The following is a 24,233-nucleotide window of genomic DNA, read 5'->3' as shown; positions in this document are numbered from 1 at the left end:
TCTCTGAAGCCATGCAGCACTCTGAAAGTCTGCTCAAACTTCTCTGCTGTGTAGTAAGTGTCTCCTTTTATTCTTATACACAACAAATGCTTGAAAGTAAATTTACATTAGTTTGTTTGCAGACCTTGTTTGTAGCAATAATTGCTTTATTCTGAGCATGATTTCTGCATTTAAACATTAAAATTAAGCTTTCGGTGCTTCTGTCTCGGCAAGCATCAGTGAACAAATCTTCATCTGTGTTTTGATGTGGTTTGAGCACAGCGTGCATTCTGAGTGTTTGATTGCCCCAGGCTAGGCCTGAAGACTTTGTCACGAGCATGATGAGGACAGGAAGAGGCTTCAGGAACCAGAGCTGAATTTCACACTCTTGCTTATCTCCCTTTTTTTAATCTGAATTCAATTTATGTAGTTATACACAAAAACATTTTCATTGAAGAACTTCAGTGATAGGTTTAAACCTAGGGTACACTTTAAAATAATGTATTCATATACTACTGTTCAAAACTTTGGTGTCTGGAAGATTTAATTATATATTTACTTACTTGCTTACTTATTTAAAGCTGCAGTCTGTAACTTTTGGCGCTCTAGCGGTTAATAAACAGAACCGCATGCGTCTTGCGGAAGAACATTCTAGTCGGAGCTACTTCTCTCTGTTTATGTCTATGACGAATCACACAGGTACAGCTACTCTGCAGCGGTACCTACACGAACCAGTCTAAAATAGTCCGAATATAAACACTTATTATATGTACCATAGTGATTCAGGATAAGCCAAAAACACCGTTAAGGAAAATGGATTCATGGTGTACTTGCTTATTATATAAGGACTGCAGCTTTAAATACATTTTTAATGTTATTACAAAAAATTCTATCTAAATAAATACTATTCTTTTGATGCATAAACCACTAAGTAAAGATTGGATCCTGCTACTTAGAGAAGGTTATTAGATTGTAATAAGATTTCATATATTACTGCTTTTTTAATCAAAAAATTGCAGTTTTGGTAAGCATAAGAGACATTTCTTTCAAAAAAAATATGTAATTTAAATTTTTCAACAGTTGTGTATATATATCTCAGTAACCAAACATTTTTGAGTGCCAAATAAATGCCAATATCATATTATTTGGTATAGCTGCTGGGTAAACAAGTGAACACAACAAAACCACTACATCATTTTGGGTAATTGGCAACTTACACTGCCATTCAAAAGATTGGGATCAGCATGATTTTTAATGTTTTTAAAGAAGTATCTTTTGCTCATCAAGGCTGCATTTATTTGATCAAAAATGTAATATATATATATATATATATATATATATTATTCCTGTGATGCAAAGCTTAATTTTCATCAGCCTTTGCTGCAGTCTTCAGTGTCACACGATCCTTCAGAAATCATTCTGATTTATTATCAATGTTGGAAACATTTGTGCTGCTTAATGTTTTTTTTGTTAGTTTTTTTTCCTCTTTTTTTTTGTTTTTTTTGGAACCTGTGATACATTTTAAGGATTCTTTGATGAATAAAAAGTTTAAAAGAACAGCATATTCAAAATAGAAATCTTTTCAAACAATGTCTTTACTATCATTTTTTGTAACACATCCTTCCTGAATAAATTCTTAAAAAAATATCACTGATCCCAACCTTTTGAACTCACAATCTGTTATTAATTATATAATAGCTGATAATGATTCAAAATCTTTAATATCTGTTAATGAATTATGAACATTTAATTATAGTTCCTTTATCCTCAAGTAACTTAAACTAAATACATAATTAAAAAAACAACCTCAGAAAAGATAAATCCAATTTAGGTCCTAATATAATCTAGTAACCTTTTTAAATGTGTTTTATGTATTCTAAGAATAAAGCAACCTAGTTGCATGCACTGCAGTCTTTATAGTTTGTGAGGACATTGATGCTTTCTTGTGTAACTGTTGCCCCTGACAGCCACCGTTGCCATAATCACAGCCCAAGTTCAATGTCGGCTGGAGCGCTGGCACAAACAGCTAATTCTCTTTGCAATGCAAACTAGCCAGTCCCTGCAACACCACAGGCTGGATGAAATGAAAGTGAAGTTCAGAGAGCTCTGGAGCCCATGTGAGAAAAGCAAACAGGCTGTTATGCAGTCAAAGGATTGCCTTCAGCTCATCGGCTGCTTGAGAGAAACCTTTCTAACACTGGTTTTAGTGAGGCTTTACTTATGTTATTATGAAGCTGAGATTGCTTTAGCAGACAATTCCCATACTGCATGTCACATTTAAACCCATATACAATAAATCCCCCTCTTCTGGACCACAGAATCAATACAGTAGTTAATTAAATTGAATATGTTTCCACACCAAATGACATGGTTTCAGCCTTGTGTTGACTCATGCCATTAAATAATGCAAAAAGCATATCAGTAAAGCTGATATAATGTTAAGGAGAATGGGAAAATAATAGATTATTTTCACATCTGGTCTTTCATAACAATGCCATGAGACATTGTCATGGCAACTGTGGATGTGTCTCACGTACAGTATTTGTTGCTGATAAATCAATGAAAGGTCAGTGACAAATAATAAATGTCTTCAATACTTTATTTTTGGGCTGTATTTCATTTGGAGCTGTTATTGTTACATGATTTATACAGTTTATTGGGTAGTTTATTTTATGACCAGTTGTCTTGTAATAATCAACATCTCCATTTGAACTCTATTGATGGTTGAGCTCAGCCACTAATATAAGCTCCTTTATTTCCAATATCTGCCATTGATTTGGTTTTATATAGTCAGGTGTAAATGTCAGGGAGGTGTATTATTGCAGTTAATGTAATTGCTTTGAGTATTACATGTTTTATTGTGCTCATCAAACACATTTTCCCTCTGCATGGATCTTGGGAATTCTAGATTTCTATTGTTTTGATCAGTCAAAAGTCATTATCTGTAAACTGGAGATGGCTGTCATCCTTTACAGGGTATCATGCAGCAAATGATCTTAGTAATGAGTGACCTGACTGGAGATGACCTCAATTCTCCTGATCACAAATCCCACTGTGTCCAGGAGTCACAGGTAAAAATGAATCTTCACTTCATCTTTGGGAATAATGCCAAAGTATTTATGCAACCACCACAACTAACCCAGTCCACGAGAATGAGTCACAACTGCATCTTGATGAATGAAAACCAAATAGTAGGTAAAAATTTTTCTAATTTAGTGTTTAAAACTTTTTGTAAGGTAAACTACTGTGCAAAAGGGGGTTTGGATTTTAACCCTTAACTGTCACTCACAGTTCTGAACATAGACATTATAGTGCACTATCCAAACTTCATTTTTTATAATTCATTTTGTAACATGATTTTGATGTACCATTTCCATGATAATGCAATGTCTGATTTTAAAATGGGTTTCAAAGGATGAATTTTGAGATTTTAAGTTTTCAACTGATATATAATTTCGTATGATTTCTAAAGCGTGATAGAGAAAAAGGCAACTAAGAAGACTTTCTGTGACAAAGGTCAGAACTCCTGTTATGATGTAGATTTTTCAGGTCCACTCTTGTCATAAATTAATCTATTACTTTTCCTACATAATTTTTTAACAAAAAAAGTGGTAAAATACCTATTTAGGAGTCTTAGACCTTTCCAACGATATATAGTTTGTCATGATTAAATTAGGATTTAATTGTAAAATAGTGAAGTAAACTTAGGCGTCCCACAGAGGGGACGGGTGACAGTTAAGAGGTTAAAATGCAGCCTCAACAAGGCTGCTGTAATATACTGTAAAATAATACTGCAATTTAAAATAACTTTTTTTATTTTATTTTATTTTAACATATTTTAGAATGCAATTTATTCTTGCGCTTCTATTTTTTGTGGAAACAGTAATGCATTTTTTCCGGATTCTTTGATTAATAGAAAGTTCAAAAGAACAGCATTTATTTGAAATACAAACATTTTATAACATTATAAATGTCTTCACTGTCACTTTTGATCAATTGAATGCATCCTTCCTAAATAAAAGTACTATTTTTTTTTTTTAAACTTACTGACCACAAAATCTTGAACAGAAGACTTCCCATTAAATGGATCATTTTTAAAAATACTTGTGAAGACATGAAATGTGCTTCATTTCAAGGCATGTTTCTATAGCTTTTGTTCTATAAAAAAAATATTCCTTATCAAGTGGTGTGATTTTTTTTTTTTTTTTTTTTTAGATGTCCTTATCAGATAATTGTCATGGAATATCTGTGAACTTGAATCTTTGGATAAAAGAAGATATTAATGGCACATGAATTTATCACTGCTGTTGGAAATGTGGCTGTAGATTGTGTGTTCTTCCATTATGGAGATTTAGAGGGTCATGAATCAGTCAACATCAGTGTACTAACTTTACGAGCGGATAAAACTCAGTTTACTTTGCTCACAAACGTGTCACTCAAGAGACGCTCTGTGTCTGATCACCGCTGTCTGGAAATCTCTTAGTCAGATATAAATGAGAGGACATATTTAAATATGGGTTGATTTTAGAGTTTATGTACATCATCTATATTGTGAACCATACTATATTAAAGTATGTATCTGTTAAATCTTATTTCAAGGGAAAAGACGAGTCTGTTGCGATGGTGGATACAGAAGATAAAAATAAAAAAGTGAAGACTGACACAGAAAGAAACATTCGTCAGTGCCAACATCTGATGTCAACTCCTTTGTCACCTGTTGATTTAAGCGGGCCAGATTCGCAGACACTAGCAAATGGATCTTTGGAAAGACTATCCAAATTAGAGATGGCAACATTGAGTTGCCAAGCTGATTCTACATATGAAATTAAATCTGAATGGACTGAAGCCTCTAGTTTTGACCAAGAGAAGGCAGGTGTAGGTGGTTTAATTTCCTCTCTCATGGTCCAGCCCACCAAAACAACACAATTTATTTTTCCAGAGAACACAAGCATGCTTGACCCTGAACCTCGGACTGTGAGCGCAAGAATTATTGATTCTACAGCAGGTAGTTATGTTTCACAGTCTTTCAAGATGAGCACTGAATTCAAATCAGAGGTCAAAGGTCAAACTAATAAGGAGCCCTTGCAAACACTACAGGCATCTGTCTCAATTCTGAAGAACAGTACAGAGCTTGCCATTTCAATGAACACAAACCCAGTGGAAATGTCTAGAACAGCAACAAATGTCCATCCGACTGATATTTTAGATAGAGCCAATGATGCATCACGGACAAAATCTGTTAAGGATTCAATCACAGCGCCAAGTGGTTCACTTCGAAACCTGACCCGCGCAACCATGGAAACCAGCACCGGCAGCGCCTCAGTCAGTAAAGTAAAGTCACTGGAGAAGAATGAAGAAATCAGAACGACTAGTCGACCCACGACACTGATGAAAACGCAACCCGTAGCAGTTACTCAGCAATTGCCTTTTCATCAACCTGGGAGTCCCAATGCTGAAAGAGAGGAAGCTAATACTGCACTGAGAGAGAGAGAAGATACAGATGAGATTAGACAGGAGCATCTCAGATATAGAAATGAGCAAAAAGCCCCTGTGACTGAAGAATCAGAGACTGATGATTGTTATTCTGGTGATACTGCTGCCTGTTCAGGACGTCCTACCACTGTGCCAAATACAACAGAGGCCCACTGTAAGTAAAAAAAAAAATTTGAATAAAATTTTTTAAAATTCCATAATACTTTATCCGACCCAAAATGAATTTGTATGTTAGCCATTTGCCTGGTATGTTAATTCCACAAATATTAAATTAAATCAATCTATATTATAATAATAAAAAAATGTGTTTATTATAAAATATATTTATAATAATATATTTGTTTATAATTTTTGCTGTTTTCATTTCTGACAGGGGAAGGTGAAAACAGACAAGGCTTCTCTCTTAAGCCCTAATAAATGCAGATGTACAATATGAAAATAATGTCTAATTTGGCATTTTTTGTTTACTCAGCCAATCAGATGCACATTAACATAAACAGAGAAGGTCTAGTACGCACATCGGGTTTCAGAGGATTAAGGGTAAGAAACTCACTTATCTCTCTAATAATCCATTAATATTCCATTATCTAGGCATTGATGTTTTTCAGTGAAATGAAAGGCTTTGCTTTATATTGATAGTGCTGTACGGTTTACATACTACTTTAAATTAATAATGGTGTTTATGAGTCTCTGCCAGATATACTAATATATTGACATACATATTCACATATCTGTTCCATTTTTAAATGAGAGAGAAATGCAGTGTTTTGTAGAAAGTTAAAAGAAAATCATTACAGCCTTAAAGATATGAAGGAATCTATCGTACATTATCCTTGAATACAGTATATCAATATAGCTAGATGGTTGTTTTGAAGAAAAATCCTCTTCTCTATTTTCTAATACTGTGATTCTCACCCACATGGTCATCTCAGGCCCATCGCTAGCCTTTATAGGAAATTGAGTTTGTAGAGGCATTATTCAATTAAGTGTGGAGAAGAGGAGAAGGAGGGTCATTTACCTCCAGTGAATGGAGCTTATGAACAAGAACTGACTCATTGTATGACACTGAGAGAGAAATATTATCCTGAAAAGAGGAACAGGATTACAGGAATTATTTAATAATACCAGTGCTGAGAGAGAGAATGAGGGAACAGTTCTGACACTACTTAGGCCTTCAATATTTATCCGTTTTAGTGTATTTACTGCACTTCTTGTACATTAAACTGTTAATCTGTTTACTTCATTATGCATTTGTTATGTAAATTCTAAAATGCTTAAACAATGTAATAATCACTTTACATTACTGGCGGTAGAAAGGGTGAGAGATGTAGTTGCAGTGAAGCAACATTAGCTGAGCACTTGCGCCTCCCTGTGGTTGCAGTGTGTCTGTACGGAACTTTTGTCTGTTAGATATTATACTTATATTAGATAGATAGATAGATAGATAGATAGATAGATAGATAGATAGATAGATAGATAGATAGATAGATAGATAGATAGATAGATAGATAGATAGATATATGCTCATTTATTATATTATATTATATTATATTCAGGGTTTGAAATTAACACCAGCCAGCCCACCAAATGCGGGTAAAAACCATCTGTGGCAGGTAACGCTGTCAAATATAGCCAATTTGGCGGGGTTTTTTTTGTAAATTTATGTTCACTCATTAATGTCTTGGTGAAGTTCATGAAAGCCAAATCTGCGCATGTTTAGTGCAAATACCGAACTCGTGAGACATCATGACATTATCGAGTACATTGCAAAAAAACAAATAAAACACACCTACAGGTTTGTAGGTGGCTGTTCTTGCTCTATTTCGCCAACAAAAATCATTCCAAACATAGCCAAAGCACTGTTTTGCGTCTCTGAGCAACATGAGGGCGTTTCGTTCCTGACTGAATCAACCTTTAAATGATTCAGTTCAATCGCAATGACTCACTTAACAGTGACTTGGTGCCACCTACTGGCGGTTTTAATTTTATATTTAAAGTATCTTCATTTTTTAAAAATAATTTCAAATATCAGTATTCAACATTTCATGTTTAAAATGTCAAAACATCATTTATGCATTTGTAACTGCAGGTTAAAGCATCCCATGTCCCTCTAAGCTGCATCAACATGTAAATACATCTACATGCCACTTCACATGCAACTTCTGCAAAGATGAACTTTGTTGATACTGATTTCATTTTAGTAAGAGCCTAAATGTATTATAATATTATAATTGACCGATTAAATGTAAGAATTTGACTCGAGATGATGCACACTTTTAGAAAAAAAAATGGTTTATAAAGGTACAAATGCCCATAAAAGGTAAAAATCAATTTAAACCTATTGGAAAAGATAAATATCTATCACTGCCGTGAACTGACCACACAGAATATGAAGAATATCAAAAAATTTTAGGAGTCAGCTGTACACGGTAGTCCTTAAGATATCAGCACAATAACACACTCAGCAAAATATCGTCTAATTATCTTTATCGATAAAGTCCCAGAAAATATTGAGATATTATTTTTTGTCAATATCGCACACCCTTAGTTCTGACACAAAATGATTTGCAACGGTCGCTTTGTCACGTCCAGTGAAGACAGCCTCAAGCTATTGTTTTTTTTGTTTTTTTTTGACTAGTAGAAGTTATGAATGGCGGTAACTTAAAAATTTAATAGCCAAATTGGCTGGTGAGTGAAAAAGTTAATTTTAATCCCTGATTATATTATATTATATTATATTATATTATATTATATTATATTATATTATATTATATTATATTATATTATATTATATTATATTATATTATATTATATTATATTATATATTATATTATATTATATTATATTATATTATATTATATTATATTATATTATATTATATTATATTATATTATAGGGGTATCCAGGCCCACCTGGCTTGCCAGGTCCTCCAGGTGAAAAAGGAGACAAAGTATGTATTAATCATTTAATTATCTTGAATCATACATTTTCAATCACATTTTTAATAAATCTCGTCTTTTTGTAAAATATTTTCAGCAAAATCTTGTCATATTCATTTTTCAGTCAAAAGATTGAATGTTTTAATGGTTGTTTGGGTGGCATACAGGGGTATGCGGGAGTGATGGGCCGAACGGGCCAGACAGGGTACAGAGGACCGGTCGGACCACCTGGCATGCCTGCTATTATAGTCTGGTACACATCAGAAGAAGAATGGCAAGCATTCAAGGTACATAACAATATTTTTGTTCATTTTAGATTCATATTTTGCTACCATTTATTCTGAAAACATACAACTTAAATAGCTGATTCGGTGAATAGTTGAAATTCAAATGTTGCGTACATGCTTACAGTCCTTGATAACACTGTGTGCTTCTTATTATACTTTTCGTTTTGCTTCCAGGAAAATAAATTCTACAAAAAACTAGTGTCACTATGGCCGGTGAGTTAATGAGAGCATTATTTGAGTTGGATCAGTATGCTGCAGATTCAATTATTTAGGGAAATTATTTTTTCCCTTTTTTTCCCCTTTTCTTTAGAGAGTGAAGGGATTACCAGGACCTTTGGGACCACATGGACAGCCTGGACAACCCGTAAGTATAAATATATTGTTTGACATATCATCTCCATTTCTTTGTCCATGTAATTTCCACAAACTGTCTGTGCCAGTGACAATGGAACCAAATTCCTTATGTATATGTGTGTGTGTATATATATATATATATATATGCATGTTCTGTGATATAATGATATTTTTACAGTTTATTTATCTATTTTCAGGGCTCTCCTGGAGTTCCAGGCAAACAGGGGAGGAAGGGAGAGCAAGGGAAACTCGTAGGTATCTCTGTCTCCTCTCTTCATCACACAATCATCTCTGGCAACAGAAAAATGCTAGGTCACTGTTACATAGAGAAACATGGTGTGTAGTTTCATAAAAGTGTGATCAAACAATGTGGAGACTTGAAACGCGTTAGAAAGAATTTGATAAGCTCAGTGGGTCAACAAGCATCAACAAGCGTGAAGTCAACAAGAGTCACGTTAATCAGATTTCAGCTGATTCAAAAGCAAAGACATGCTATGTCTGACTCATGCAGGCTTGTTGCCATTCAAATCATAAGAGCAGTTAAATCTTTGGCGTCAGGGGAGAAGTGTGTTCAAGATGACATTCATCTGAACTTCTGTTGGCTGCCTCCTCATTTACAAGCTTTCATGCTTTTGTAAATGAAAGAATTATTTAACCAGTTTTATAAAACCTTACTCATCCCATCTTCTCATAATACAATCTGCCATTGATGACAAATAGCAAATCATGTTTCTTGGCTGTGATGTAACTTAAACACTGGCAAACTTAAAAGAAAAGAAAACTCCCTGTTTCAAGGAAATACAACAACATAAAGAAATCATTTTTCGAGATCAGTTTCAGTTCAGGTAAAATGTTTTCATTTAAGTTCTGTTTTTTAATTAAAAGTAAAGTCCAAGTGAACATAGCTTAGTTGCATTGCATTATTAACTTAACCCAGTCAATAAATGTGGTTAATCTTACCTGATGAGTATGTTTTCCATCTGTCTGGTTGGTATGCGATTGCTTCCTCTAACAGAGTTGGACTATATGGCAGTAATGCTTCACTCTGATTGGTGACCATTCATTTGCAAGAAGAACTACTGTGAAAAAAAGTCCTTGTTAATGCTAAAATGCTTATCTATAAATGTTGATAAGGAGACTGAACCATATGCTATACTATCTGTATCTTTTGTCATGTACTAGGGAAGAATAGGACCAGTTGGAATGCCAGGGTCACCTGGGAGACCAGGACCAGAGGGCACAGCTGGGAAGGATGGAGAGACAGGCCCTCCAGGACCACCTGGGGGGGATGTAAGATTTTTGGGAATCTAAAAGCTCCATATGCATCTTTTCAAAGTGATTGAATTTTAGTAGTGTTAAATATATTTTATATTCTGCCTATAATTACATACATTTGTCTGTGTGTGTTTTTTGTGTGTGTTTTTTTTTTCTGTAGGGCTCAAAAGGTTATGCGGGAGAGAAGGGCAGTAAAGGGGAGCTGGGCGAGTGGGTAAGAATGACCAGGGTTTTTCTATAGTTAATGCAATAACTAGGCCTTCATTAAATCTGTGCTTACAGAACTCCAGTGAAAACTGCAGTTTTCCACAGAATTGGAATTTCTATCATGCATTCAGTTCTGCAAATCCTTTGACACTTTTGTGCACTGCCAACTATTTTGACTATTAAAGTTTTGTAATATTTAAATATATTGTACAGAAGTCTGCAAATTCCATTTGGGCCTAGCCAGAAGATAACATAATCGAAATATCCAAGACCAAAACAGGAGTCCACTACTGTCCACACAGTGTGTTTATATGACATATCAGCCATAAATCAAAACAAGTGATTGATTACATCACACTCCGTATTCCATTATTCACATTCAAAGAAACTGTATCTGGTGTGTTCAGGGTGATCTTGGCGAACAAGGGCCTCAGGGAACCAAAGGAAGAAAAGGAGAGAAGGTAAGAAGTTGCTCCTGCTCTCCAGACTTTCACTAGATATGTATGATAATAACACTGACCAGCCAACTCTGTTTCTTTAGGGAAAAAAGGGACAGAAGGGCGTAGCAGGGGTAGTAGGATATATTGTGAGTAACATCATACTTCTTATTGTGTCGTTTCTTTATGATGCAGTTATTCTGTCTGTCTGTACATACGGTACAATACCATTCAAAGTTTGAGACTGATATCTCGAACTGATATTGATATTGAGACTTTTAAATATTTTTGAAAAATGTCTCTTATGCTCACCAAGGCTGCATTTATTTGATCAACTATACAGTAAAAACTTTAATATTATGAAATTGTATTACAATTTAAAATAACTGTTTTCTATTTTAAAAGATTTTAAAATGTAATTTATTTCTGTGATGGCAAAGCTGAATTTTCAGCAGCCATTAGATGAAGATATTACAAGGTTAAAAACAATTCTATGACATTCTTTAACAAACAATATCTTTTCCATACACAGGGGCCACCTGGACCTAGAGGACCACGGGGATTCATGAGGCCACCTGGTCCACCTGTATGTGCTAAACTATCATATTTTCATTGTACATACAAAACATACAAAAAAAGATGAGCAGTCTGATTGTTTTTGTAATGATTTCTGTTACAGGGACAGACAGGGGGGCCTGGGTTCACTGGATCACCAGGACCACCAGTATGTTACAAAAACTTATTTAATATTTAATTTTAAAAAAAAGAAATTAATTAATTATTCAATATCATCTCTCAATTCTTTGATGTTCAGGACCTGACCTTTGACCTCTCTTTAAGGGTCTTACGGGCCCAAGAGGGTTGAAGGGAGTTCCAGGCGTCAACGGACCCCCTGTAAGAAACACTCTAGTTTTTATAATTGTGACCGTCCTTAAACATCATCATTCCAGTAATCACAGATGATTAGGAAAGTCATAAAGATTCATTAGTCAAAAGCTGTAGGAAAATTGACTAGTACATAATACTAATTCTCTTTTATAGGGACAGCTTGGTGAGATGGGGCCAAGGGGACCACTTGGCAAACCAGTAAGCCAATCTTTTATTTCCAAAAATAAAATTTAAAAACTTAAGAAAAAAAGTCATATACCACTATGTATTTCAGGGAGAGGAAGGGCCTGATGGTATTATCGGTATTCTCGGTGTTCCTGGACCACAGGTGCTGTGAACTATGCATTTTACCTTTCTCATTTACATAATGTATTTGTGTGCTCTTGGTCACCATAATTACATGCATAGTATTTTACAGTTAGGATCCATATTCTGATTAAGCCATTATTCTGAAATGAAGTTTCAGTCATAGTCTTATATAACTGGATTTTATAATCCAATATCGTAATATTGTACTTATGCTGGAAAATGTGGAATATGACCCAATTCCTATATTAATCAGGATATGTATTTGCATGTCAATGTAGTCATTGAGTCTGTTCTTGTCTCTTTCCTCTCCTCTCTCAAACTACTATGTCTAACTACACTCATTATCAAACAATATATTCAGGGAAAACCAGGGGGTGATGGACCACCAGGTCAAAAAGGAGACCCTGTATGTGCATCTCATCTCATTTTATAAAAGCTTTGAAATTAAAGTCACATTTGAAATATTATTTTAATTTTCCTACATTTACCTGAGGCACATGTATTTCTTATTCAATCAGGGAGATGTGGGAATTGAGGGAGACATTGGGAGTCCAGGACCACCGGGTCTAAAAGTAAGCCTGCGGTTCACTCTTCATGAATAATTATTTACAGTATCTTTAGATATCTCTCATATTCTTTTAATACCCCAGTGTGCTTCTATGGTAATGCAGCAATATACATAAAGCCACATTCTTGTTTCAGGGTGCCAATGGAAAACCAGGGAAACATGGACCCTCGGGTGATCCAGTAAGATTATTTCAAACAGCTCCTTAATATTTTAAATGTCTAGCTGTTGTGCGACACTTTTGATATGTTTTAAAGTGAGTTTTCTTTTGTAGAAGCTGCTGGTAAAGCAATATGTTTATTTCAGTGTGTAGTTAGTGAGATTACACAATTAATCAATAAATATTAAGGCTTTACTTTAAATTTCAATTTAAATAATTTAAATATACAATCAACACTTTCAGTGTGTTGTGAAAGGAGACCTTTTATTGTATTTTAATGCTGTTTTTGTTCTTTATTTTTGACATATGTATGTATGCAGCAGCATGAGATGTTGATATGAGATGTTGAATATTTTCATATGACAGGTCAAATTGTAATATAGTGATATTGATTATTTATATAACACTAGAGAAAATAATATAATTATCTGTCTGTAAACTTCAGGGTTTGGAAGCACAGCATGGAATGAAAGGAGATTCTGGCCAAAAGGGAGATCTAGTGAGTCCATTAAAATATTTACAAAAGCTCTGGCCAAGTAAACAACACTTTTTATTGAGAGCCAGATGTACACTGTTCTCAGACTAAAAAAAAAAAAAAAACCCTGAGAACTAGAAATCGAGGGAGTAAATGTTGAAAGAACTAATCTATCGTTTCTTATCTGTGGTTTCTCTTTGTCAGGGTCCTCCGGGGCTGCCAGGTAAACAGGGATTCAGAGGCAGAGGAGGGCAGTCTGGTGTACAGGGAGAGATTGGCCCACCTGGACCTGCTGGTTTACCAGGGCCCATGGTGAGCGGCGGTGGCTACTTTTAACTGGTTAAAAACTGACTCACTGAAAGCCAGCCACTTAGTCATTACATTACTTTTACTTCAGGGCTATGATGGATCTGTTGGAGATCCGGGGAGACAGGGAAACGATGGACCTAAGGTACAGTAGAGTAATTCTCTATTTGTCAAAGGAATCTAATATAATGTGCTATTCCATAAAAACACAGTTACCTTATGTAAATGACATCTTTAGGGAGATAGAGGCCACCCTGGTATCCAAGGTCCTTCTGGACCACGAGGAGATAAGGTGATTGATAATTGCTCACAATGTCTTTTTGACAAAAGTCATACATTAGATTTCACATACATAAGCGATTTCAACAAGACGACAGCATTATTTTACTTCAAAAGGGTCGGACTGGCCAAGCGGGATTCACTGGTTTTCCAGGACCTTTGGTAAGTATGATTTCTTAAATAAAGCTGCAAGTCATAATTATGAAAGCAGGGACACCAGTTGTTGAAATGAGATCATTTTGAGAAGATTTGTTTTATCATAGCACCCCTAGTGGTAATTTTAGTCTATCCATAGATTCAGTGTTTTTTAGCATCATTGATGTACTATTATAAATAGTATATTATATTTTAAATTCAATTATATTTTTATTATTATAGTTTTGTCATTTTTATTAGTCTTTTTTTTTTTTTAAATATATAGTTTTTAGTTTTAGTTCAGTAGATTTACCATTACCTGCGACTACTTAAACCCACTGTTACGTTTGACCAGTAGGTGGCACTGCAAACAAATTTACATGGTATTCACAGACCACTGTGGCAATAATACATCTCATCAAAGGTCATTCATTCATTCATTCCTTCGTTCAATTCTAGGGCCTATAGACTTGGGAAAATTATAAGAAAACTAAAAAATATGAAAACAGATGCCTATGTACCTTGGACTAAAGAGAGAAACCATATTTCCAAATGTTTGTTTTACAGGGAGAGATGGGAAAATCAGGAGAACCAGGACCTGAAGGAGAGCCCGGTATTAAGGTTCCCTTGTACACCAAATCATTACCTTTTAAATATAAAACAAGTCATGCAATGAATTGCATGATTTAGTAAGGTTTGATCATAATTTCCCTGTTCCTTTGGTCAGAATTATTTCAGTTACAACAGAAAATCTCATTCATGCTCGTGGCATAATTAACCCTATATATCAGGTTACTTACATTTTCCATTTTTAAATGGGACAGGGTAGACCAGGAGTCCCTGGAGGAACCGGATTTAAAGGTCAAAAGGTAAACTGAGTTCCCTAAAGGTTAGTTTAATACTATAACATTAAGTGTCACGACAAACTTAGCATAGCATTGATTAACTACAGCATGGACTATGGTGGATTAGCATTCATCTTAGCAAAGTCATGATGTTTATGATCATTTAGGGACTGCAGGGTGTTTTAGGGAGCAGAGGACAGGACGGCAATCACGGTGCAACTGTAAGAGCCACACATACACAATTTTATACAGAATGCCCTGTTAGTTTGCTTCATTAGCCACTAAAAGTAATGTGTGTTACAGGGATCGATTGGACCACCAGGATCAGATGGAGATAGAGGACCTCAGGGTCCCCTGGTAAGACCTCCTCTTATTTTTTCATGCTTTGTTAGACAATCTTTATACTGACATGGACAAAGAAATTGATTAAATCTGATGTCTGAACAGGGATTACAGGGAAGGCCTGGTGCACCAGGAATCCAAGGTCCCATTGGAAAAAGTGTGAGTTTTATTTTCCTTTCCTGATTGACAGGATTTCCAAACCCTTCAGTGTCTTAGTTATGTAACTCTCCATCTTGTGGTATATTTAGCTGTTAAAAATGTTATAGTTTGCCAATTCTGACATTACTGCCTAAGAATATGACCCACAGCACAATGCTATTAAATACTTCTTAAAGGGGGAACCAGGGAGCCTGGGTCTCGCTGGCAAACCTGGAAAGCCTGGAATCATAGTAAGTAATGATTTCATAAAATTCCGACCAATTCTTTATATATTACATGACACCCAGTTCTTTAGACCAAATTTGGATTTTTTTTTTTTTTTTTCTGTGCTCTTTTATTGCAACTGGCAATGAATTTTATATGGCTAGTTCAGTCTTAATAGATTTTTTTGTGTTGTGTTGTGGTCTGTTTTCCTCAGGGTGTCAAAGGCAAAGAGGGTTCAGAAGGGCTTCACGGCAGGCCTGGAGAGAAGGTTAGTGGTTTTGTCAAATGTACCAGTCACATCATGTGACACACCATATGATGACAAAATGTAATGCAATAAAAAGCTGAAAACATTATTAGCTACGTTTAACAGTAATCAACTGCAGAAGCAAAAGTTTCCTTTCATTTTTACATTCAAATAAATCCTCCTTTCATTCACAAGCCATATGGTTCTACTGTCTGTTCTCTTCTTATAATTTATATCCAAATGCATTTTACAAACTTTTCATTTGATATTAGGGGAAAAGTGGTCCTGAGGGGCCCAAAGGAAAACCTGGTCAGCCAGTAAGTGCCTTATAGGTTGTATATATTTAAAAAATTTTCCTCATTCATTAACATTAAACTGTAGGTTCGAAAACTCTATCAATCTATCGATTTCTCTGTCTAGGGTCCTCGAGGCCTACCAGGAGAGAAGGGCTACAGAGGACCTGCTGTAAAGCATACATTTAACACACATTTGCAAACTTGTTGTCATGATGCAATAGCAGGAATATTACTATGTGTTTATCCAGTTAGTAATGATGAAACATTTGTAAATGTGGTCTTCTAAAGGGCCCACAAGGAAACATAGGCCAGTGGGGGGAGACAGGTCTTCAGGGGCCGGTAGGAAATCAAGGGCCCAGAGGGCCGCCGGGGCCGCATGGAGTGGCTGGGTACCCAGTATGTGTTTTTGGTTTATTTGGTTTATTGTTGTGAGGACTGAGGGAAGGTTTCAGCTCTAATCCTATATTGTATTCTCTGTCTTTCAGGGTAAAGATGGAACGCCTGGACCCCTCGGACCTCCAGGAGATAAAGGTGATAAGGTGGGCTTTTTAAAAAAAAAAAGTTTTATCTTCATTATTATTATGTAAAATGTATTGGTTCTTTCACCGTGGCCTTGTATGAGACCTTTTGTTTATAAATGTATTGGACAAAGGGACTGAGAGGAGCCAGTGAACTGAAGGGAGTTGCCGGTATCGATGGTGAGGAGGTAGATCGCTTATAAATCTTGATTATGTTATCAATATGAAATTCTGCTTTTATTAATATTAATACATATAATGCAAAGATATTTGCTTTGAATGTCCTAAATAGTTGGTTTGAGAACCATTCACATTTACACTACCTTTTAAAAGTTTGGGCACAGCTGCATTAAATTGATCAAAAGTGTTTTTTTGTTTTTTACTTTCTATTAATCAAAAACAGTTATTTTTAGTTGTAATAATATTTCACAATATTACAGTTTTTACTGTATATTTGAGCAAATAAATGCAGCCTTGGTGAGCATAAGAGGTATCTTTCAAAAACATAAAAAAGCCTACTGACTTCACATTTTTAGCAGTAGAGAAATTGTATTACATAAAATGGGTAACCCTTTTTTTAGGGCTCAGTGGGTGAAACTGGACCAGTCGGACCAGCAGGAAGCAAAGGCTTGTCTGTGAGTGCAAATCCTCTGATGCTGTACTTTTGCCATCTCCATTTCATACAAGTACGTTGTGTTATGGTGTTTTATGTAAATGATACACAGGACAGAACTGTCGGTTGTAGGGTGAGAAGGGTAATGAAGGATCTTTTGGTGATCGTGGCCCAAAGGGAATTCAAGGAGAGAGTGGAAATCGAGGACCACCTGGAGTCAAAGGACAAAAAGGACGAGACGTGAGAATACTGATCTGATTTTTGATTATTTCTTAGGTACAAAATACCATAAATTAGATGTTGTGTGTTTGTTTTTTGTCAGGGGTTGAGTGGTGCTCCAGGGCAGAAGGGAGATCCTGGATCCCCTGGTGAAAAAGTGAGTTTTTTTGATGAGGTTTGCACAGGTGTTTGAGTGAAATAGTCAAATGCATTGAAATATTCTTATTGTTGAGATGTTTTCTGTGTGTTTTTGTTTTTGCTCAGGGTCAGACAGGTGTGAGAGGTCACTCTGGGTTGGTAGGAAAGTACGGTCCTGGAGGGAACATGGGAGAATCTGGTGAAAAAGGCGACAAAGGTCTACGTGGACTTGTTGTGGGTACCACTTCCTCTTTTACAGCTAATGAAGCCTATGAAGAAATATGTTTATTTCAATGTTCTATGGGTATCATAGGGCGAGGCAGGAACAAATGGGCCGCCAGGTCCAAATGGTGCAACTGGATTACCGGTAAGTTAGGTTTTATATGTTTGATTCATTGTATATTTTTGGATATACATTTGACATTAATTTTTTCCATTAAAATTTAGGGTTTGCCAGGAAAAAAAGGATTTGTTGGACAAAGTGGAAAACGTGGACCAAAAGTATGTTTTATTATTATTATTATTTTTTTTACTGATGTCTGGTATGCTCTGTTACACCATCATATGAGTAAGTGCATCTGTTGTTTTTGTCCCCTGCAGGGAGAGCCTGGAGTTAAAGGGAATCCAGGCAGCCCTGGGAAGATTGGATCAATTGTAGGTTTTTACATGAAGATTTTGAAGATGCGTGCATTATTTAGAAAATGTTGTCTGGTCTTACTGACGTGAATTTGTTGAATTGTGCATGTTGTTTACAGGGTGTTTCAGGCCCAAGTGGGAAGAAAGGAGAGTCTGGAACAAGAGGCAAAATGGTGAGATAACACCTTGCAACCGGATTGGTTTACAATAATGAATAAAATATTAAGCATTTGCTATTAAAAACATGACAAAGACATTTCACACTGGCATACATTTTGCTCAAATGGACAGTGTTAACATATCTAAATGATCTATGCTCCTGTCTAGGGGCCAGTGGGTCAGCCAGGAGCTGTGGGTCCTCGCGGACTGAAGGGAAAACCAGGATCTTCAGGACCTTCAGGGAAAAAAGGAGTCAAGGGTCAACCAGGACCAAAAGTCAGTGGCTCAATATTTTAGAGACGTATCATTTAATTTGGTCATAAGTTACTGCATGCTTTATGACTAGAGTATGTTGTGCATTATTATATTTTAATGTCTTCACCAGTTGTTTTTGTAATTCTTTCAAACAGGGAATGGGCGGTTCTCCTGGAAGGAGAGGAAGTAAAGGTGTTGCAGGAAAGCCAGTGGGTTCATGCATTTTTTAGGCTTTTATTGTCTTTATAATATGCAACTTTACTGGCATCATTTCATATTTCGCCTACACAAACAAATAAAAAGTTCATGCATATGATGTATCATTGCCTAGGGACCTCAAGGACCAAAAGGGAAACATGGCAATCCTGGTCTAACTGGAAAGCCAGCAAGTATCCCTAATACAAATGTCTAAACCTTCTAATTATTTTATGAGTGTGCCAAACATGATTGACTGTTACACTAACTCTATTTAAGGGACGCAGTGGTACAGATGGACTGCTGGGAGTTATAGGCACTGAGGGCGACCCAGTGAGTAGCTTCCTTTTATTTACATTTTATAGTAGTGCTTACCAATGCAAAACTCAAAGCTAGTCTTACATGTCTTGTTTGGACTTTTATGTCATTTCCTGTGTGTTTTGTAGTCAGTTTGTAGTTTAGTTGTTTGATGGTTCCTCTTTGATTAGTTTCCCCAGGTGTGTCTTGTTTTCTTGTTGAGCTTGTCATCCCTTGTGTATTTACACCCCTGTGTTTCCTTTGTTCATTGTCTGGTGTCGTTCTACATTGAATCGTGTGTTTTGATCGTGTTCTGTTTTCCTTACCTGCCCCCTAATTGCTTTATGGTAAATATGGCAGATTTAGCATGTACATGAGCATGAACATTTACTACCTTAGTGTGCAACTTGCAGGGTGACATTGGTTTCCGAGGACCTCCGGGGAAACCAGGTCCTCCAGGTAGTGCTGTAAGTATGTTTGTTTTATACAGACTATCTGAATAATTTATTATAAAGCATGTTGGTTTTATATTATGGTCATGACTTGTGGCATGGTTTCAAAAACAAATTCAAAGGGTGCCCCAGGAACACTGGGTTTGCAAGGGAGTCAAGGGCTACCTGGACCAAAGGTAATTTCCTCTCTGTCTCTTAAATAAATGGATCCTACTAGAGTCAATTTACCAGGCTTTTCATCACAGGGTGCTGTAGGACCCAAAGGGAAACCAGGAACCAGGCTGATAGGACCAAAGGTAATCAAATCAAAGACATTGTTTTGTCTTCTACAATCCATAAGGATTTTAATTTTTAAAAGTTGTTATTATTATATTTTTTTTGTTAAAACTTAGGGGATTCCGGGACTTCAAGGTAAAAAGGGAGATGTTGGACAAAAGGGACCAAAGGTATCGCTGTAGCCACTGAATATAGACAATTATTTTAGCTTCTGACTATATGAAATATGAAATAATATGAAATAATAGTAAGACAAATCACCCCAGTTTTATTCAGATGCCCAAACTGAGCAAAAATATGCAATTTGTTGCAGTAGCTGATATTTCTAATGCCAAAAAGTTAGATGTAGGCTAATTGGAATTGTACTAGAAGTATGAACTGTCAATCAGAAGACAGAAAGCATGTAGCAGATTGTGTACAGCAGGTTTTTCACCAAAGTTTTGATCATATTGGTCATTTCAAGGCCTTGCTCATTGCTCATTAATGTAATTTACAGGGCCATGTTGGTAATAGAGGACTGCAAGGGCCCAGTGGACCACCAGGAGAAAAGGTAAGTTCAAATGAAGCAAATCAAAAAACAAACAGTTACTTTTTTTTTCAGACGTTAGGAATGTTGTCCTTCATCTTGCAGGGAAAGCAAGGTGCTCCAGGGTACAAGGGACGGCCTGGGCTGAAAGGCATACAGGTAAATAACTGCTTGCAGTATATTATGGACATTTACTGTGAAGTTTTGATTCTTTATTCATAAATATGTTGTTTGTTGCAGGGTGAAGCTGGTGCTCGTGGGCCTCCTGGTGGCAAAGGATTTCCTGGTTCACCTGTATGTCTCTTTGTAAACTCATTGACTGGCTTTATCTGCTTTAGAACAATGGCATAGATGACTAGTTTCTTGTTTTGCTCTACAGGGTCCAACTGGAAAGAAGGTGTGTACTGAAATTGCAGGTGTGATTGTTATTTATATAGCTCTGCTTATCTTTGCCTTGTACCTGAACCAGGTAGGTACAGTATAGATAAAGATCTTATTAGAGTCAAACTGACCTGCAGTGCCCCGGCATGCAGTATTCAAATGGCAATGTACAGTAGGGTCACACTGAAACATGGAAAATATGGTATTTAAAATATGATTTAGACCTCAAGTATATTTTAAGCTTAATGGAGTTAAATGTGCTTTCAGTATTGTTTATATCAACAGGGTATGAAAGGAGTTCAGGGAATATCAGGACAGAAAGGTGTGAAAGGTCGGAGAGGACCTCCTGTAAGTGGAAAAATAGTTTTCCTGCATGTGACTTTAATTTCATTTTAATGTCATACATATTTTATTTAAGAGATTATGTGTCTTAATCTGTTTATATTCTGACTCACTCTCATCATCTCACAAGGGAAAACCAGGTGTTCCCATCCAGCAGACACCAGGGCATCATACTCCACCTCATACTCAGAAAAGAGAATCACAAAATGTTGGTACAAACTCAAGCAGTCAACCTTGGTTTGTTGAGCACTGAAACACACTTTTTATTGTCAAATAAGAGGGAAAGGTGGGGTTGGGTAGCAGAAAGACCTAAGATGAATGTTTTAATATATTTATAGATTCTTTGCACATTCTTTTCAGAAAGCAAAGTTATCCAGAAAGTCTCGATTTGATGACCCTGAAGAAGAGACTGAGGAAAACAGCCGCTCGCAAGGCACCAAAGACAACCCAGCAACCACCTGCAGAGAGCTGAGTCTCATCCAGCCTCACCTCAGAGATGGTGAGCAGAACTTCAGACCCCAATAAAAAAAAAAAAAATTCATCAAGAGGACTTTTTATTTATTTTTATTTACTGTTGTCCTGTTTGTAGGTCACTACTTTGTTGATCCAAACCACGGATGTCCATTTGATGCTCTCCGTGTGTTCTGTAATTTTACTGCTGGTGGTCTAACTTGTGTGTCTCCTGTCCGGTCTAAAGTAAGAGGATTTTCGCAGTCAGTCTCCTTTGGTGATTCTAAGACATGTAAAGTGATGGTTTTCTTTACTCAAAAGTGGGATTTAAAAACTGGAAGATATTATAGAATCAGAATCTCATAAAGACATTTATTGCCCATTATTATTACACTCCAAAAAGGGATTTTCAAAGTGATGCCTCCTAAGAACCACTTTTGGTGTTTTTCTTTAGTGTGAAGAACATTTTAATAATCTAAAGAACCCTTGTTTAAATATAAAGAATCTTCTGTGGAATGGAAAGCTTCCTTGTATGTTTAAGGTTCTTCATGGAACCATATGACAATTAAAAAAAACTTTTATTTTTAAGAAATGTGCCAGTATAACACAGAATAACATATTTACAGTTGTTTTGTGTTGATATCCTGTTATATTGAATATAATACTATTTTTGTGTTTTTATTTGCGGTGATTTTGTCAGATTTCAGGGATGTGGCCATCAGCGGACAGATCTAAAAAGTGGTTTAGCGAGCTTCACAGAGGCTTCAAGGTAAATGACTGAACTTGCTGAATTTCATAAGCTGATGTAATTTCTTGTTAATTTACTAACATGGTGGGTTTTTTGTTTCTATGGAAACATCATCAGTTTTATTAAGAATAGCAGGCATCTAAATGAATGTAATTTTCTGATAATTGCTCTCCACAGTTTGAATACAGAGATCTCGATGTTGTCCAACTGCGATTCTTACGGTTACACAGTACCTCTGCCACACAAAGCATCAGCCTGACATGTTCTAAAAGACACAACCTCACTGGTAAACACCAGGATACCACCAAGAGGGTGTTACGCTTATGGGGAGACTCCAATGAAGAAATCCATCTATCCCATGTCATCATATCACAACAGGGTTGTGAGGTTAGAAGCAATCTCAGGGCATGTAATTAGTGTAGGACACTTGACAACAGCTTTTCTAAATGAGAAGTTTACAAAAATGCCACACACGTAAAGTAAAACTATTCCATAACAGGAGGTCACCAGGCATTTTCCCTGCCTTATCTTTGCAGGTAACAGCACAGGTGAGGGTTCTGGGGAATTCAGAGCTCCACGGAGGAGACATACAGCTCCTTCCCATAAGAGATGTTCTTTTGCAGGGTGGAAGAGAAACCTGGGAAGGTGATGCAAGCATCGTCCTTGGACATTTGTGCTTTTTATAGCTTTCCAAAAATAGATTCCATTCACACCAAGGAGGGAGGAGGAGTGCATAGTTCCCAGGACATACACTACAATCAGGCTTTGAATATTGTATAATATTGTAAAGGTAGATTATAATAAGTAAATTTGTTCTCTGGGTATTCAGATTTCTGGTAGACTGAAAGTGGTGCAAAAACTGTGTGTGTGTACTGGTATATATGGTTTATGAGGACACAAATGTGTATAATAACATGGGTACTACAACGTAAACATGGTTTATGAGGACACTTCCTGTGTCCCCGTAAAACAAAAAGCTTAAAAAACATACAAAACTGTGTTTTATGAAATTAAAAAATTGCCAGTAGTTTCCTGTAAGGGGTAGGTTTAGGTGTAGGGCAATAGCACATACAGTTTGTACAGTATAAAAACCATTACGCCTATGGAGAGTCCCCGTAAACCACAAATGCCGGACTGTGTGTGTGTGTGTGTGTGTGTGTGTGTGTGAGAGAGAGAGAGAGCATGAAAATGCATTTAGACTTGTGTGTCAGTGGGATGTGAGTATTTATGCAATGATTTATTTATGTAAGGTTGTTACGAAGAAAAAAAAAAGCATTTATTAAACCTTTACACCGTGCCTTATTTTTTTTTATTAACTGATATAAAAAATTAAAACCCTATAGGGCATTTGTACTTTATAGATTGCAAAAATTTTCAGTTTCTTCATGAGAAACATGTCATGAAATTCTCTGTATTTTTGCCATCTTCCTAAATGATGCAATAAACAACCCCTGGATAAGTAATACTGCTTTTTTTTTTTTATTTTTTTTTTTTACTGCATTTAAAACTAGGCATCTTTTCACATACGTTAGTGAATTTGAATGTGTTTAATAAATAACTTGGGGCATCAATGAGCAATAGTGACTGGATCAGGGTCTAACCATATAAAGTCTTCATTCTCCACAAGTTGATAATACAACGTTGTCCTTTTACAGTTATACATCCTCACTTTACTTCAGTATCATATATGTAATCTTCACAAAGGTAACTTAAAATATTTTGTCATTTAACGTAAAACACAAAATTAAAACTAAACCAATATCATTTGACACATTTGTATTCGGGGTGAAATGTGACCTGGGCATATATTCTGGAAGGGTTTTGAGATTCATATATTTATTCCACAC

At 36.0% G+C, this 24,233-nt stretch overlaps 1 protein-coding gene across 5 annotated transcripts; it reads left to right on the top strand.

Annotated features, from left to right (window-relative positions):
* On the top strand, window positions 1-23,832 carry si:dkey-21p1.3 (collagen alpha-1(I) chain). Of its 5 annotated transcripts, none has more exons than XM_058785512.1 (65): window positions 1-53; window positions 2,955-3,050; window positions 4,579-5,626; window positions 5,945-6,012; window positions 8,369-8,422; window positions 8,579-8,698; window positions 8,873-8,911; window positions 9,009-9,062; window positions 9,250-9,303; window positions 10,235-10,342; window positions 10,488-10,541; window positions 10,942-10,995; window positions 11,076-11,120; window positions 11,504-11,557; window positions 11,651-11,695; window positions 11,812-11,865; window positions 12,013-12,057; window positions 12,134-12,187; window positions 12,530-12,574; window positions 12,687-12,740; window positions 12,871-12,915; window positions 13,339-13,392; window positions 13,573-13,680; window positions 13,766-13,819; window positions 13,913-13,966; window positions 14,071-14,115; window positions 14,656-14,709; window positions 14,913-14,957; window positions 15,101-15,154; window positions 15,237-15,290; window positions 15,381-15,434; window positions 15,611-15,664; window positions 15,853-15,906; window positions 16,158-16,202; window positions 16,306-16,350; window positions 16,470-16,577; window positions 16,667-16,720; window positions 16,834-16,887; window positions 17,281-17,334; window positions 17,445-17,552; window positions 17,635-17,688; window positions 17,796-17,903; window positions 17,983-18,036; window positions 18,117-18,170; window positions 18,270-18,323; window positions 18,425-18,478; window positions 18,633-18,740; window positions 18,875-18,928; window positions 19,051-19,104; window positions 19,194-19,247; window positions 19,625-19,678; window positions 19,786-19,839; window positions 19,909-19,959; window positions 20,056-20,109; window positions 20,436-20,489; window positions 20,571-20,624; window positions 20,706-20,759; window positions 20,845-20,862; window positions 21,132-21,194; window positions 21,319-21,396; window positions 21,549-21,687; window positions 21,778-21,884; window positions 22,339-22,407; window positions 22,564-22,773; window positions 22,923-23,832. In XM_058785512.1, the coding sequence occupies exons 1-65, from the start codon at window positions 12-14 to the stop codon at window positions 23,070-23,072; spliced, it is 5,241 nt and encodes a 1,746-aa protein (XP_058641495.1). In that variant the 5' UTR covers window positions 1-11; the 3' UTR covers window positions 23,073-23,832. The 5 variants fall into 5 exon arrangements, with proteins under 5 accessions (XP_058641495.1, XP_058641494.1, XP_058641496.1 ...); XM_058785511.1 differs by having other exon boundaries at window positions 15,584-15,664; XM_058785514.1 differs by lacking the exons at window positions 1-53; window positions 2,955-3,050; window positions 4,579-5,626; window positions 5,945-6,012 and adding an exon at window positions 8,109-8,160 and having other exon boundaries at window positions 15,584-15,664.
* The last annotated feature ends 401 nt before the right edge of the window (window positions 23,833-24,233 follow it).

This window comes from Onychostoma macrolepis, chromosome 08, assembly GCF_012432095.1.
Source record: "Onychostoma macrolepis isolate SWU-2019 chromosome 08, ASM1243209v1, whole genome shotgun sequence".
NCBI classification, from domain to species: domain Eukaryota; kingdom Metazoa; phylum Chordata; class Actinopteri; order Cypriniformes; family Cyprinidae; genus Onychostoma; species Onychostoma macrolepis.
This window is presented reverse-complemented; position numbering and strand designations above follow the sequence as displayed.

Excerpts from the sequence above, each read along its gene's own strand:
- si:dkey-21p1.3 (XM_058785511.1), top strand. The coding sequence starts at position 12 with ATGCAGCACTCTGAAAGTCTGCTCAAACTTCTCTGCTGTGTA. Across the intron at positions 19,840-19,908 it reads AAGGGCTACCTGGACCAAAG|GGTGCTGTAGGACCCAAAGG; the intron begins GTAATTTCCTCT and ends TTTTCATCACAG. Across the intron at positions 21,397-21,548 it reads AGAAAAGAGAATCACAAAAT|AAAGCAAAGTTATCCAGAAA; the intron begins GTTGGTACAAAC and ends CATTCTTTTCAG.